General features: G+C 45.6%; 1 protein-coding gene across 10 annotated transcripts in view; it reads right to left on the bottom strand.

Moving 5' to 3' along the window:
* The window catches only part of LOC147718541 (synaptotagmin-like protein 2), a 684,078-nt gene that overhangs the window by 77,532 nt on the left and 591,181 nt on the right, over positions 1-15,365 (bottom strand). For all 10 annotated transcript variants that reach the window (XM_086918473.1, XM_086918472.1, XM_086918471.1 and 7 more), the window contains one exon: positions 12,849-13,010. In XM_086918473.1, the coding sequence (XP_086774599.1) occupies positions 12,849-13,010 (162 nt within the window). The remainder of the gene's footprint in view (positions 1-12,848; positions 13,011-15,365) is intronic.

The raw sequence follows: 15,365 nt of genomic DNA, 5'->3' as shown, positions 1-15,365 counted from the left end.
CCACCACTTTAGAACTGGTGGAAAAGTATTAATGTTTTGCTACCAGAATTCAGTCGCTAAATATTAATACATACTAATGCGATTCAGTATTTGGAAGGGACGCTTTAAACACACCTCTTCCAATTATTGAATTGTAAATACAAATTGCGATTCATTAACGAGTTACTGAATCACATTTTGCATAATGTACATTATGAAAAGCTTTTTTACAGGCGAAAACGGCCTGATTCAAAACCTTTGTACATCTGGTCTTGTGTGTGCTGATGAGCTGGATGTTCTCAGAAACACAGGAACCTTTAGCTTTGATGAAACCTGGCTAAACGTTCATGGGTATAATGCCATATTTTTTAAAACAGCTTTCAAATTCATTGTATGCCTTTTTTCCTGTGAAGAGGATTCTTATCAAAAGTTCCCCGACGGATAGACCACACGTTATTATTTTGCTCACCAACCATGTTTCTAAACTTTTTTGGAAAGGTGGTGGTCTGGCAAAAGTGGTGCTCATTTTATCACAGGTAACTAACATCCCCAAGACCAGGCCATAGTTGATGGAAGCCAATTCTTATGCCGCAACGCCTAACTGGCTGCTGGCCCTGGTCTCATTAAATGGCTCCATCATATGTGTGAGTGTGACAGGTAATGTTGAGCTGTTGTTGTTCTGAATACCCTACTTTGCTTTTGCAGACTAAACATCTTACTGTGGTGAAACCCTCACACTAACTCTGATGCAGCTGGCCTCTTAGTTCACCTTAGAGAGCTCAGAGTAAGCCACTGCTTCTTGTGCTGCATGTGTTACAGCATCTTTTTACTAAACATTTGAACTTTACGAATAATTAACGAATAAATGTCTTATATCGTTGCTCAAAAAAGAAATTATCTTGGTGATACTGGTATCTGACTTTCTGTCCCACATCCAATTCCAAGAGTGAGCATTTAGTGTTCGACCTTGCTACCTTCTGAAAGTCAAAGACTAAACAAGCATTGGAAATGCAATAGGGCTTCGATTGGGAAAGTTTGAGCTATTGGTCTTATAAATGATTTTTTTTTATTTATGTGTTATTTTTTAAAATAGCTAAATTTTTAGCTTTGTCATTTACAATGCCAATAGTTATAACTTTCGCAAATGTGACACCTATAGCATTTGTAATATACACAAAGTCTCTTGAATGAAAAATAAATTCTAACCCATAAGTTGTGCATATCGTGGACGATGGAACATGAGGTCCGTGCTACTTTGAAAGCTGTGTTGTGCAATGAAGGTGCAACAACGAGCATGGTGCTCAACGAGTTGGTGAAAGTGTCAAAAGGTAATAGAAACTCGTGCTAGAGCGTGGTGTCCTAAAGCTGGTATCTGGTGTGAAGAAACCGTCGGGGGAATTAACAGGGTGATGACTGAAGAACGGAGTTAGTTAGATCAAAGGAAACCGCGTAACAAGCGTTAAGGGTCCGGAAGAAACGTTTGCAGGGGAACAGAGACAGAAGAGCGATGCACAGAGATAGGGGATGAGAGGAAAGGGCGAACGGAAGAGACACAATTGAAAGCTATATGCAATTCTGCTGTCATTTACCTTGAGAAAATTACAAAAAACAATTTGATGGACAGAATGTAGATCAATGTCTTACATTCACCCCAGTACAAGGATCTGGGCCTAAATCCATCGTTTTTTGCACTCCACACCACCCTGGGTCAGATAATGGCTTTATGCAAATCTGCTCTGACCCTGTGCCCCATGGGAACAGTCCAGTCCGAACTACAACAGCCATATCTTTCCCAGACCGGAATCAAGCATCCGAGGACCGGACCGGTTTCGAGGTAACACCTCTCATCAGCCCGGCTAGCTTGACTCCAGTGGTGTGGAGGCTCTGGGACCCACGTCTGAGCTACCCCAGTACACTCAGGGAGAAAATTACAAAAAACAATTTGATGGACAGAATGTAGATCAATGTCTTACATTCACCCCAGTACAAGGATCTGGGCCTAAATCCATCGTTTTTTGCACTCCACACCACCCTGGGTCAGATAATGGCTTTATGCAAATCAGCTCTGACCCTGTGCCCCATGGGAACAGTCCAGTCCAAACTACAACAGCCATATCTTTCCCAGACCGGAATCAAGCATCCGAGGACCGGACCGGTTTCGAGGTAACACCTCTCATCAGCCCGGCTAGCTTGACTCCAGTGGTGTGGAGGCTCTGGGACCCACGTCTGAGCTACCCCAGTACACTCAGGGAGAAAATTACAAAAAACAATTTGATGGACAGAATGTAGATCAATGTCTTACATTCACCCCAGTACAAGGATCTGGGCCTAAATCCATCGTTTTTTGCACTACACACCACCCTGGGTCAGATAATGGCTTTATGCAAATCAGCTCTGACCCTGTGCCCCATGGGAACAGTCCAGTCCGAACTACAACAGCCATATCTTTCCCAGACCGGAATCAAGCATCCGAGGACAGGACCGGTTTCGAGGTAACACCTCTCATCAGCCCGGCTAGCTTGACTCCAGTGGTGTGGAGGCTCTGGGACCCACGTCTGAGCTACCCCAGTACACTCAGGGAGAAAATTACAAAAAACAATTTGATGGACAGAATGTAGATCAATGTCTTACATTCACCCCAGTACAAGGATCTGGGCCTAAATCCATCGTTTTTTGCACTCCACACCACCCTGGGTCAGATAATGGCTTTATGCAAATCTGCTCTGGCCCTGTGCCCCATGGGAACAGTCCAGTCCGAACTACAACAAACATATCTTTCCCAGACCGGAATAAAGCATCCGAGGACCGGACCGGTTTCGAGGTAACACCTCTCATCAGCCCGGCTAGCTTGACTCCAGTGGTGTGGAGGCTCTGGGACCCACGTCTGAGCTACCCCAGTACACTCAGGGAGAAAATTACAAAAAACAATTTGATGGACAGAATGTAGATATATGTCTTACATTCACCCCAGTACATGGATCTGGGCCTAAATCCATCGTTTTTTGCACTCCACACCACCCTGGGTCAGATAATGGCTTTATGCAAATCAGCTCTGACCCTGTGCCCCATGGGAACAGTCCAGTCCGAACTACAACAGCCATATCTTTCCCAGACCGGAATCAAGCATCCGAGGACCGGACCAGTTTCGAGGTAACACCTCTCATCAACCCGGCTAGCTTGACTCCAGTGGTGTGGAGGCTCTGGGACCCACGTCTGAGCTACCCCAGTACACTCAGGGAGAAAATTACAAAAAACAATTTGATGGACAGAATGTAGATCAATGTCTTACATTCACCCCAGTACAAGGATCTGGGCCTAAATCCATCGTTTTTTGCACTCCACGCCACCCTGGGTCAGATAATGGCTTTATGCAAATCAGCTCTGACCCTGTGCCCCATGGGAACAGTCCAGTCCGAACTAGAACAGCCATATCTTTCCCAGACCGGAATCAAGCATCCGAGGACCGGACCGGTTTCGAGGTAACACCTCTCATCAGCCCGGCTAGCTTGACTCCAGTGGTGTGGAGGCTCTGGGACCCACGTCTGAGCTACCCCAGTACACTCAGGGAGAAAATTACAAAAAACAATTTGATGGACAGAATGTAGATCAATGTCTTACATTCACCCCAGTACAAGGATCTGGGCCTAAATCCATCGTTTTTTGCACTCCACACCACCCTGGGTCAGATAATGGCTTAATGCAAATCAGCTCTGACCCTGTGCCCCATGGGAACAGTCCAGTCCGAACTACAACAGCCATATCTTTCCCAGACCGGAATCAAGCATCCGAGGACCGGACCGGTTTCGAGGTAACACCTCTCATCAGCCCGGCTAGCTTGACTCCAGTGGTGTGGAGGCTCTGGGACCCACGTCTGAGCTACCCCAGTACACTCAGGGAGAAAATTACAAAAAACAATTTGATGGACAGAATGTAGATCAATGTCTTACATTCACCCCAGTACAAGGATCTGGGCCTAAATCCATCGATTTTGTGACACTGTGACATTGATCCACATTCTGTCCATCACCTGTTTTGATTCCAATTGCTGCCATAAGTGCGCTGGGGATGCTCAGACGTGGGTCCCAGGCACTCCACACCACTGGAGTCAAGCTAGCCGGGCTGATGAGAGGTGTTACCTCGAAACCGGTCCGGTCCTCGGATGCTTGATTCCGTTCTGGGAAGGACATGGCTTTTGTAGTTCGGACTGGACTGTTCCCATGGGGCACAGGGTCAGAGCTGATTTGCATATCGCCATTGTCTAACCCAGGGTGGTGTGGAGTGCAAAAAAACGATGGATTTGGGCCCAGATCTTTGGACTGGGGTGAATGTGTGACATTGATCCACATTCTGTCCATCACCTGTTTTGTTTGCAATTGCCGCCATAAGTGCGCTGGGGATGCTCAGACGTGGGTCCCAGGCCCTCACACCACTGGAGTCAAGCTAGCCGGGCTGATGAGAGGTGTTACCTCGAAACCGGTCCGGTCCTCGGATGCTTGATTCCGTTCTGGGAAGGACATGGCTTTTGTAGTTCGGACTGGACTGTTCCCATGGGGCACAGGGTCAGAGCTGATTTGCATATCGCCATTGTCTAACCCAGGGTGGTGTGGAGTGCAAAAAAACTATGGATTTGGGCCCAGATCTTTGGACTGGGGTGAATGTGTGACATTGATCCACATTCTGTCCATCACCTGTTTTGTTTGCAATTGCCGCCATAAGTGCGCTGGGGATGCTCAGACGTGGGTCCCAGGCACTCCACACCACTGGAGTCAAGCTAGCCGGGCTGATGAGAGGTGTTACCTCGAAACCGGTCCGGTCCTCGGATGCTTGATTCCGTTCTGGGAAGGACATGGCTTTTGGAATTGTAATTGGAATTGGAAATGGTATTTATAAAGCGCGACTGTCGCTTCGGAAGAAGCATCCTGGCGCTGACTGGAAGGTGTGCGGAAGGGAGAAATTTAGGCAGGATTAGATGGTGTTCCGCACATACTCGTCTGATAGGCTGAAGATCCATGTTTTCAGTTGTTTCCTGAATTGGCATTCCTTTGTCAGGGATCTCAGATGCTGGGGCATGGCGTTCCATGCTTTGGAGGATAGGTGGGTAAGGGTTTTACCCCCTTTGGTTTTTAGGTTGAACTTAACTAGTGTTAGAAGGTTGTTGTTGGAGGATCTCAGGGTCCTGTGTGGGTTGTAGTGGGGATAGCGTTTGACTAGGTACTTGGGACTAATATGGTTGAATGCCCGGAAAGCCACGGTTAGGATCTTGAATAGGATCCTTTTGTGCAAGGGCAACCAGTGGAGGGTTCTCAGGGCGGAGGAGGCTGAAGATCTTCTGGGGAGTTTAAGCACCAGCCTAGCAGCTGAATGCTGGACACTCTGAAGTCTTTTGAGTGTGGTTTTTTTCACACCTGCCAGGAGGCCGTTGCAGTAATCTATGCGCGATAGGATTAGTGCCACGGTAACCGTCTTTCTGGCTTCAATTGGTAGGAAATCAAAAAAAATTTTGAGGGATTTAATGATTCCGAAGCAGCTTCCTGCAACTATCCTGACATGCTGGTCAAAGGACAGGTCAGTGTCGAAGGTGACTCCAAGGTTTCTTGCAGTAGCGACGGTCTGTGGGGGGCTGTGGAGTCCTCTGGCCACCAGAGATGGGGACAGAAGTTGACGTTTTTCCCCATGGGGAGGATCTCTGTCTTCCCTATGTTACACTTGAAGTGGTTGGTTTCCATCCACAGGAAGACATCTTTCGGGCAGTTTGTTAAGTTTTGTTCGGCGGTCGTGGAGTTCTCTTCAAGCGGGACTATGAGTTGGGTATCGTCGGCATAGGATGTAACAGTGATACCATAGGATTCGATCAGAGAGATAAGGGGTATGAGGTAGACGTTAAAGAGCAGAGGGCTTAAAATAGAGCCCTGTGGGACTCCTGATCGAATCTTTTTCTCTGCAGAGCTGAAAGGTCCTAGTTTAACGGATTGTGATCTTTCGGAAAGGAAGGATATTATCCAGTCCAATGCCAGGTCAGAGATGCCAATGTCCCTAAGTCTGTCTAGGAGTATTAGGTGGGAGATTGTGTCGAACGCTGCCGTGAGGTCCAACAGAATCAGTACGGCGTTTTTCCTTTGGTCTTGGAGAATTTTTATGGAGTCAGTCAACTCAATCAAGGCTGTTTCTGTTGAGTGCTGAGGACGGAATCCTGATTGTTGGGGGTGGAGGATATTGTTTGTTTCCAGGTGGGTTTTGAGTTCCCTGTAGACTATTCGTTCTGTGATTTTACCCAAGACTGGGAGGAGGGAGATAGGGCGGAGGTTGGTCAGGTCCGAAGGGGGTTTGTTTGGTTTTTTCGTCAGAGGTTTAACAGTGCCATGTTTCCATGCACTAGGGACAATGCCAGTACTGAGGGAGTTGTTTACTATTTCATTGATGATGGGATTGACAGTGTCAATCAGCTCATGTAGGATACTAGGAGGACAGGAATCGGAGGGGGCGCCTGATTTGCATGCTAAGATGACTTCCTTGGATTGGGCTAGGGTGACCTGTGAGAAGGTCTTTAGGTGAGCCGAGGTATTGTCTTCAAGTTCCTGTCTGGCGGGGGACTGGGAACGTTGGTATGGAGGGAAGTCCTTCTGAATAAGGTTGATTTTCTCTTCAAAGAAATCTGCTATTTTGTCGCAGAGATCTTGAGAGGGGGGTATTTCAGACTGTAAGGCTGCAGGATGAGTGAAGGATTTCACTATTGCAAAGAGAGTTTTTTGCTTTTGTTTGGCGTCATTAATGGTTCTGGTGTAGAAATCTTTTTTGGCGTTTTTTATAGTCGAGTGATAGCTTTTCCTTAGTTGGACGTAGGAGTTTCTGTCCATGCTATCATATGTTTTTCGCCATTTGCGTTCTCCTTTTTTGCAAAGCAGGTGAGCTTTTGTAGTTCGGACTGGACTGTTCCCATGGGGCACAGGGTCAGAGCTGATTTGCATATCGCCATTGTCTAACCCAGGGTGGTGTGGAGTGCAAAGAAACGATGGATTTGGGCCCAGATCTTTGGACTGGGGTGAATGTGTGACATTGATCCACATTCTGTCCATCACCTGTTTTGTTTGCAATTGCCGCCATAAGTGCGCTGGGGATGCTCAGACGTGGGTCCCAGGCACTCCACACCACTGGAGTCAAGCTAGCCGGGCTGATGAGAGGTGTTACCTCGAAACCGGTCCGGTCCTCGGATGCTTGATTCCGTTCTGGGAAGGACATGGCTTTTGTAGTTCGGACTGGACTGTTCCCATGGGGCACAGGGTCAGAGCTGATTTGCATATCGCCATTGTCTAACCCAGGGTGGTGTGGAGTGCAAAAAAACGATGGATTTGGGCCCAGATCTTTGGACTGGGGTGAATGTGTGACATTGATCCACATTCTGTCCATCACCTGTTTTGTTTGCAATTGCCGCCATAAGTGCGCTGGGGATGCTCAGACGTAGGTCCCAGGCACTCCACACCACTGGAGTCAAGCTAGCCGGGCTGATGAGAGGTGTTACCTCGAAACCAGTCCGGTCCTCGGATGCATGATTCCGTTCTGGGAAGGACATGGCTTTTGTAGTTCGGACTGGACTGTTCCAATGGGGCACAGGGTCAGAGCTGATTTGCATATCGCCATTGTCTAACCCAGGGTGGTGTGGAGTGCAAAAAAACGATGGATTTGGGCCCAGATCTTTGGACTGGGGTGAATGTGTGATATTGATCCACATTCTGTCCATCACCTGTTTTGTTTGCAATTGCCGCCATAAGTGCGCTGGGGATGCTCAGACGTGGGTCCCAGGCACTCCACACCACTGGAGTCAAGCTAGCCGGGCTGATGAGAGGTGTTACCTCGAAACCGGTCCGGTCCTCGGATGCTTGATTCCGTTCTGGGAAGGACATGGCTTTTGTAGTTCAGACTGGACTGTTCCCATGGGGCACAGGGTCAGAGCTGATTTGCATATCGCCATTGTCTAACCCAGGATGGTGTGGAGTGCAAAAAACGATGGATTTGGGCCCAGATCTTTGGACTGGGGTGAATGTGTGACATTGATCCACATTCTGTCCATCACCTGTTTTGTTTGCAATTGCCGCCATAAGTGCGCTGGGGATGCTCAGACGTGGGTCCCAGGCACTCCACACCACTGGAGTCAAGCTAGCCGGGCTGATGAGAGGTGTTACCTCGATACCGGTCCGGTCCTCGGATGCTTGATTCCGTTCTGGGAAGGACATGGCTTTTGTAGTTCGGACTGGACTGTTCCCATGGGGCACAGGGTCAGAGCTGATTTGCATATCGCCATTGTCTAACCCAGGGTGGTGTGGAGTGCAAAAAAACGATGGATTTGGGCCCAGATCTTTGGACTGGGGTGAATGTGTGATATTGATCCACATTCTGTCCATCACCTGTTTTGTTTGCAATTGCCGCCATAAGTGCGCTGGGGATGCTCAGACGTGGGTCCCAGGCACTCCACACCACTGGAGTCAAGCTAGCCGGGCTGATGAGAGGTGTTACCTCGAAACCGGTCCGGTCCTCGGATGCTTGATTCCGTTCTGGGAAGGACATGGCTTTTGTAGTTCGGACTGGACTGTTCCCATGGGGCACAGGGTCAGAGCTGATTTGCATATCGCCATTGTCTAACCCAGGATGGTGTGGAGTGCAAAAAAACGATGGATTTGGGCCCAGATCTTTGGACTGGGGTGAATGTGTGACATTGATCCACATTCTGTCCATCACCTGTTTTGTTTGCAATTGTCGCCATAAGTGCGCTGGGGATGCTCAGACGTGGGTCCCAGGCACTCCACACCACTGGAGTCAAGCTAGCCGGGCTGATGAGAGGTGTTACCTCGAAACCGGTCCGGTCCTCGGATGCTTGATTCCGTTCTGGGAAGGACATGGCTTTTGTAGTTCGGACTGGACTGTTCCCATGGGGCACAGGGTCAGAGCTGATTTGCATATCGCCATTGTCTAACCCAGGGTGGTGTGGAGTGCAAGAAAACATTGGATTTGGGCCCAGATCTTTGGACTGGGGTGAATGTGTGACATTGATCCACATTCTGTCCACCACCTGTTTTGTTTGTCATTTACCTTGAAGCATTAGATTGGCACAATAACCAAATCTGTCTTGGTTTCCTCTGCGTTGCCTAAATACATTTTGTATTGGGGCTTTTATCACTTAGAGAAGTGAGTAGAACTGTTGTACACATGGTATGACTGAGCCTATAAGGCCACCTATGAGACTTTGTGAATTCAACTAAATACATCTGAATTCTGCAGCCATCAGCCTCTTCCATTGTTCGTTTTAGAAACTACGCCAATAGTGAGGATAGGTTAATTAAAGTTTAAAAAGCTGTTCTGTGATACCCGACTGCAAACACCACCAATAACTCCAAGAGTTAATTGTAGAATAAGGAGAGTTAAGTGGAAAGGTAAACAAGTGTCGTAGAAACAAACAAATGTAGCCGTGCCTGGGCAGTGAAAGGGGAGGAGGGTGGAGAAATGCGAGTCACGGCAGCAGCAGCCTTTGATGTGCCGGCCGGCCGTAGCCTTTGATGTGCCGGCCGGCCGTGCAGTGAATAATCAGGGGATGAGAAATGCCGGCTGGGGGAAGCTTGAGATGCCTGGTGGCTTTGATGTGCAAGCGCTTTTTGCCAATGCGCTTGCGCATTGAGCTTGTTTTTCTCGGGCACTGCAACAAATTGCTGAGATGGTTAAGCTCTGTTTAAGCCACAATATAGCTCGCCAGCTATGCGCAAGCGCATCAGCAGGCGAACCCTAAAAAGAGGTGTTAGGCGAGTCTGTGGGCTTGCAGTAGTAACTGGCTCCCATGGTTCCAAGGACAAGAGCAACACTTCTTACAGTGATGGCCCTTGAGCCCCATAGGACACATACATATCCTAATAAACAAATGTACATAGTTCAATTGCTTTCCTTTTTATTTCTTTTAAGATACATTGATTTTGTGAGTTTTAAAAGTCCCATTTATTACGTTTTTACAAATGTTTATAGAGTACTACATGCCAGTCTTCAATACAATAACCTACAATGGTGTACATAGTACCTTTGTTCGCAAGGATAAAATCCTACATGATAGATCCTGATAGGAAACTGTTTACCAGAACATGTGAATGAATATGACCAAGCAATGCGCAGCAGATAGACCTTATGGACACCATGACTCGCTACCCGCCATCTGAACCCCACCAGCGAGGCAAGCAAAACTGGAAACCAATGTCATTCTGAGAGAATAGGGGCAAGAAGATGCGATAGGGCAGGGATCTCCAGAAGTGAACAGGGTCAGAAGTAATTCAAAAGTAACGTATGGTTAAAAAACGTGACTTTGATATCCTCTTAATGTATTACAAACTGCTTAATAAATAGGTTCATAGAGAAAAAAACTCCACATGTAACAATATTTATTTATGTTAACCGAGCTTAAATTGCATCTTATAGTATAATTATCTCAGTTGTCCTCACTCGTGTGCCTTTGAAATGAAAGACCTGGTAGTTTTTGGAAATATGCCTTTGTTTGGAAAAAGTCACCAAAACTAGACATAAAGATTAACCTTTCATCAGATGTTGATAGATCCGTTGTGTAGGCTTTCTTTTGCAGGTCACAAATTCTCAGTGATGGCAGCTCTGCCAGTGGCACAGTTCATGGCACCTAAGTGCTGTTTTTGGCACACATTCAAATGCTCTTGATAGAATCTGTGCCTTCTCGTACCAAGAGCATCTTCCTGAAGAGACATGAAACTGTAGGAATGCTCTAGATGAGGACCAATGCAGCTCTACCCATCCCCCCAGGTGGATACCATGTAGGAATTAAGCAAAAAACACCAAGTAGGTGCGATAAATCCATATTTATTACTTAGCATGCAGTGTGTCTGTTGGAATTGTATATGAGCACTAACCTAGGGGTAGAATCAGGGAGTTAAATCCTTGGTACGGATGAAAAGCCATGGGGATGGGCTTAAAACGTGTGGACCAATAAGGAAGGAAGGTACTTTATCACCTAGTCCTCCCACTTTCTCCCCAGTTTTTAAACATAACACCTAAAGGACAGATTAAAGGAATCACTAAACTACCAGACAGGTATTTTTAAACTTTTACATAAGACCCCCCCTACTGCTATTCATTTCCATCATCATTATGTACCATTCAGTGCTCCTGCGTACGTCGTAGGTTGCAGCACGCCCTGCTACACCGGGGGATGGGAAGAACCCGATGATGAAGCATGCCACCAAGAGGCAACCCTGGTGTGTGAGGGCTATTTAAAAAAAGCAAAGGGTTTTATCGCCATTCTGTGGAGTGTTAGTTTACATCAAAATGGTTAAACCTTCTTTTGGTTGTTCCAAGTGTGATAGGTGACAGCTCCTCCCCCTCACCATGACGGAGATGGCCCATCCTGCCAACATCTATTCCCCCTTTGTCTCACTGTCTGAGTGGAATATGTAAGGACCAACTGCCAGCTACATCAAGTCATGTGACCCAGGAGATAGGCTGTAGACACCAACTTTTTGGGACAAGAAAATGGCAACTTTCTAAAAGTTACATTTTCAGAATATTGACTTGAAATTCGACTAACATTTAAGAGGATATTGAATTACAATTCTTTAAAGACCAAATATGATATTTCTACCTGTTCCCAAGCGCAAGTTATTGCTTATCAAAGTAATTACATAAACAAATGTTCTCCTATGGGACAGATAGGCCTCCCAATAGTATATAATTAATATAGGAATTTTTAACTACCAGGACATGTAAAACTTTAAAGTACATGTCCACATTTTTTAATACACAGCACAATATCCTATTGGCTATTTAAGGCATACACTAGGGGTGACTTATATGTATTTTTAAAAACGTGGTTTCGGCCTGGTAAAAGGTTTATATTTTGCCAGGTCGAAAAGAAACAGCAGTTTAAACTGCACACACAGACTGCAGTGGCAGGCCTGAGACATGTTTAAACAGCTATTTAAGTGGGTGGCTCAATACGTGCAGTAGGTTCACTAGTAGAATTTATTTTACTTGCCCTGGGTGATGGCAATACCATTTTACTTGGTACTTACAAGTAAAATAAATGTGCCAATTGGGTACAAGCAAATGTTAACACAAGGAGATGATGAATGGAGTGCAGTATTTTTTCAAACACTCTCCCCCAATTACAGATCTGGGTTGAATCCATCATCGTTCTTTAGCTCACTTCGCCACCCCAGTTCAGACCTAGCCATATTCAAATCAGTCTTGACCATGTCCCTCATGGGAACAATCCAACCTGCAGTGCCAAGCTAGGAAATCCCTGGACCGGAAATAAGCAGCCTGGGACCGGTTTTGGGGTAACAACCCTCATCAGCCAGGCTAGTTTGAATCCAGTGGCAAAGTGAGCAAGGGACTTACGTCCATACATTATTGGTATAAAGAAATCCACAGGCATGAGTGCAGGAGGAGTAAGATCTGGCAGGTAATGACCCACATTGTGATTCAAGGGTAATAATCATGCAGTACACACAATCTAATATCACAGATAAAGGCTCAGGGATTTTTGTGACAGTAAAAACCCACTTAACTTAGTAACAGTTATCTTGTGAGGTACTAACGAGTGCCAGAATGTTTATATGTCGCAAACTGTTGCAATCAAAATAGACATTTTTAATGCAGTGGGCATGGTTAATAAATAAATGACCTTTACAGAATTTCCTATTTTCCAACATACCAGCAGCCTTATTGCTTTTGTTGACCATATTGCCATTTATTTTGTGATGCAGCCATATTCAAGAACACATCAGAGTGCATCAATATATTTGTCAATGCTTTTATCAGCAGAATGTTTTAATTAACTCATAGTTCATACATAATGCTACCAGAGTGGCACTTACCCGTGGTTTCAGCGTGTACCAGTTCAGTTTTATATTGCTCCAGTCCCAGCTCGCTAAGTCAATTTCCATCTCTCCCAAAAAGCTGTTGCGCCCAAGTGGGTCATTATGCCACACTGAGAGGTTTAACTTTTGGATCAGCAAAACCATTTTCTCTATTTTGTACTGCAGTGGGAGAAAATTAAGAACAAGTTAGAGGGTTGTTTTCTTATTTACATTTTGCACCAATAATTAGCTGTCTTCATTTGTATCTGTATTTATTTATATAAGGCTTTTGTAAAGTCCTATTTTCCATGCTTCTGTATCACTGGACTCATGCAGCTCTTCACTGATGAAGCCAACGAGGCCAAAAATGGTCTGTAGTTGCTTTGCTTTTGTTCCTTGTTGGAATGGACATGGCTGGGTAGTGTGGACAGACTAACTCATGCATTCCGCTCATCGCTTTTTTAATTTGTTTTAGTGAGATTCCTTTAGTGCGACAGGGCATGCTCAGATAAGTTTCCTTTGCTCACTGTAACACAGAACTCAGGCTGCACCTGTGCAGTCCTAACACCTCTGTAACCGATCTGGGAGGACTTTTCGGCAGTTCAGGTTTGACTTTTCTTACAGGATCAAGATCAAGGCTGAGTTATCTGTGATGTGGCCCATTGACCAAAAAACAATAGAATGGATTGTTGCTCAGAGTTTTTTGTAGGTGTTCCAAGCATCACTCTTTTATTTTACTTATGAGACACCACATTACTAGCACCTCTGGATGCCTTAAGAGCGAATGGATGTTGGAAAGAAGCTAGGTATTCAAGGGTATTACATTGGCTCGAGGCATTGAGGCCGTCTAGCTCTAGCCAAAGTATTTGTGACTTATCTGGATCCTTTAGATGCCTCCTCGCAGTCAACGGTTCAATGGAACAACCTTAAATACCAGAAGTGTGGGTGTGAAAGGACAGCATTTTGCATCCGTCTGGTCCATGGGCAAGAAGGGCATGTGGCATCAGAGCAGAGCTCAGTTTGAGCCAGTGGTTGCCAGTGGGAACCATCAACACTTACTTTTCATATCCAACATTTAAGGGAGGAAGCAATGGAAAAAACACACAGAGCGGAACGACGAGGGAGGAGAAAGATGGAAAAACCGTCACAAAGGGAGAAAGCAGGAGCCTGCAAGGGTGAGATAAAGAGGAAGAGGGAGTCTGCTCGTGGAGTAAAAAAGCATGGGTAGATTTAGGACTACACAACCTTTGGGTTAGGTGTGCTGACATTCAGGTGCACCAGCCGCAGGCTTCTGAGCAGAGCCCTCATCCTTATTCAAGCTAAGCACTGCATCAGAGGCCATGTGGGTCTACGCCTGGGATGAACCTGCTTGTTTTTCATAAAAGGCAGAGGCTGTATTCATTCTGCTGCAGCAATTCTCAAGAATCAGAAGTTAAGATCACCCTGACACTGACGTTCAATTGTTTTTACACTTCTACTTGGCACATTCAGACGGCTGAGAAGTACATTTGAAAATATATATTAAAGCATGTTTGGTTCAGTGAGCATTCTGGTATACATATCCTTATACCAAGGACCAAAATGTAATTGTGTTAAATGTTAATTCTGGATTCTCTGAAGCACAGCTGCCCTCATTAGCAGTTTACCACTTACTGAACTCTTGCAGTGAAACTAGAGCAAATCAACGGTGACAAATGCATTACTGAAACAGTGTAAAGGTTATACTGTGAGGCTCATTAATGCTTAAATATTCATAGGGCTTAGTGTACAAAAGGCAGCTACACATTAATGGCTTTGAAACCTGAGCTGTGAAATCAATGGTTGCTGCTTGTTAGCTTGACCTCATTTTACAACTGGCTGGTGCTACACAGCTGAGTTTTTGCAACTGAATACCGTAAACCACTGACTCCAGAAAAAGGGAAGCAAAAGCACAAAGAGCAACAATGCTCTAAATGCAGAAGAGGGGAGCTAGGGAGTCATATGTATGAGCATGCCTCATTTGGGGAAAGAATTAAGGATGGAACATATCAACATAAAGAAGTTGGAAAGAGGGTCAGACATTTTAAATCCACAGTAGAAAGACAAAGAAACAATAAAAGAACATGAACAACTATAAGATTATTTCAAGGTCATCTGAAATGTGCACAGAGGCCTTGAGGATGAGCACAGGCAAGGTGAGGATGGGAGCATAGACCGTGAGGAAGGAAACTTAGACTTTGAAGATGTTCACAGTGGTTTTGAGAAGAGGATTGGCACAGTGACAATGAGCGCAGACACCTTGCGTATGGGTGACTAGATATTCAGGAGAACTTGGGAACAGCCACAGACCCCTTGAGGATAAAACACAGACCTCTTGAGGATGGACACTCAGATCTAGAGAATGCTCACAGAGACCTGAAGAATTGTAACAGGCAGAGGAAGCCAAAATGACTGTGCAATAAAAAATTAACTTAATCATAATCATAATTTGTGAACTTAAACATAATTAGAACATTGGAATGTTGAGCGCTCTATTGAAAACAATGGAGTGCTTCG

The sequence above is a fragment of the Lissotriton vulgaris genome, chromosome 4_1, assembly GCF_964263255.1.
Source record: "Lissotriton vulgaris chromosome 4_1, aLisVul1.2, whole genome shotgun sequence".
Classification (NCBI taxonomy): domain Eukaryota; kingdom Metazoa; phylum Chordata; class Amphibia; order Caudata; family Salamandridae; genus Lissotriton; species Lissotriton vulgaris.
Note: the sequence above shows the minus strand (reverse complement) of the source record. Positions and strands in the feature narration are given on the sequence as shown.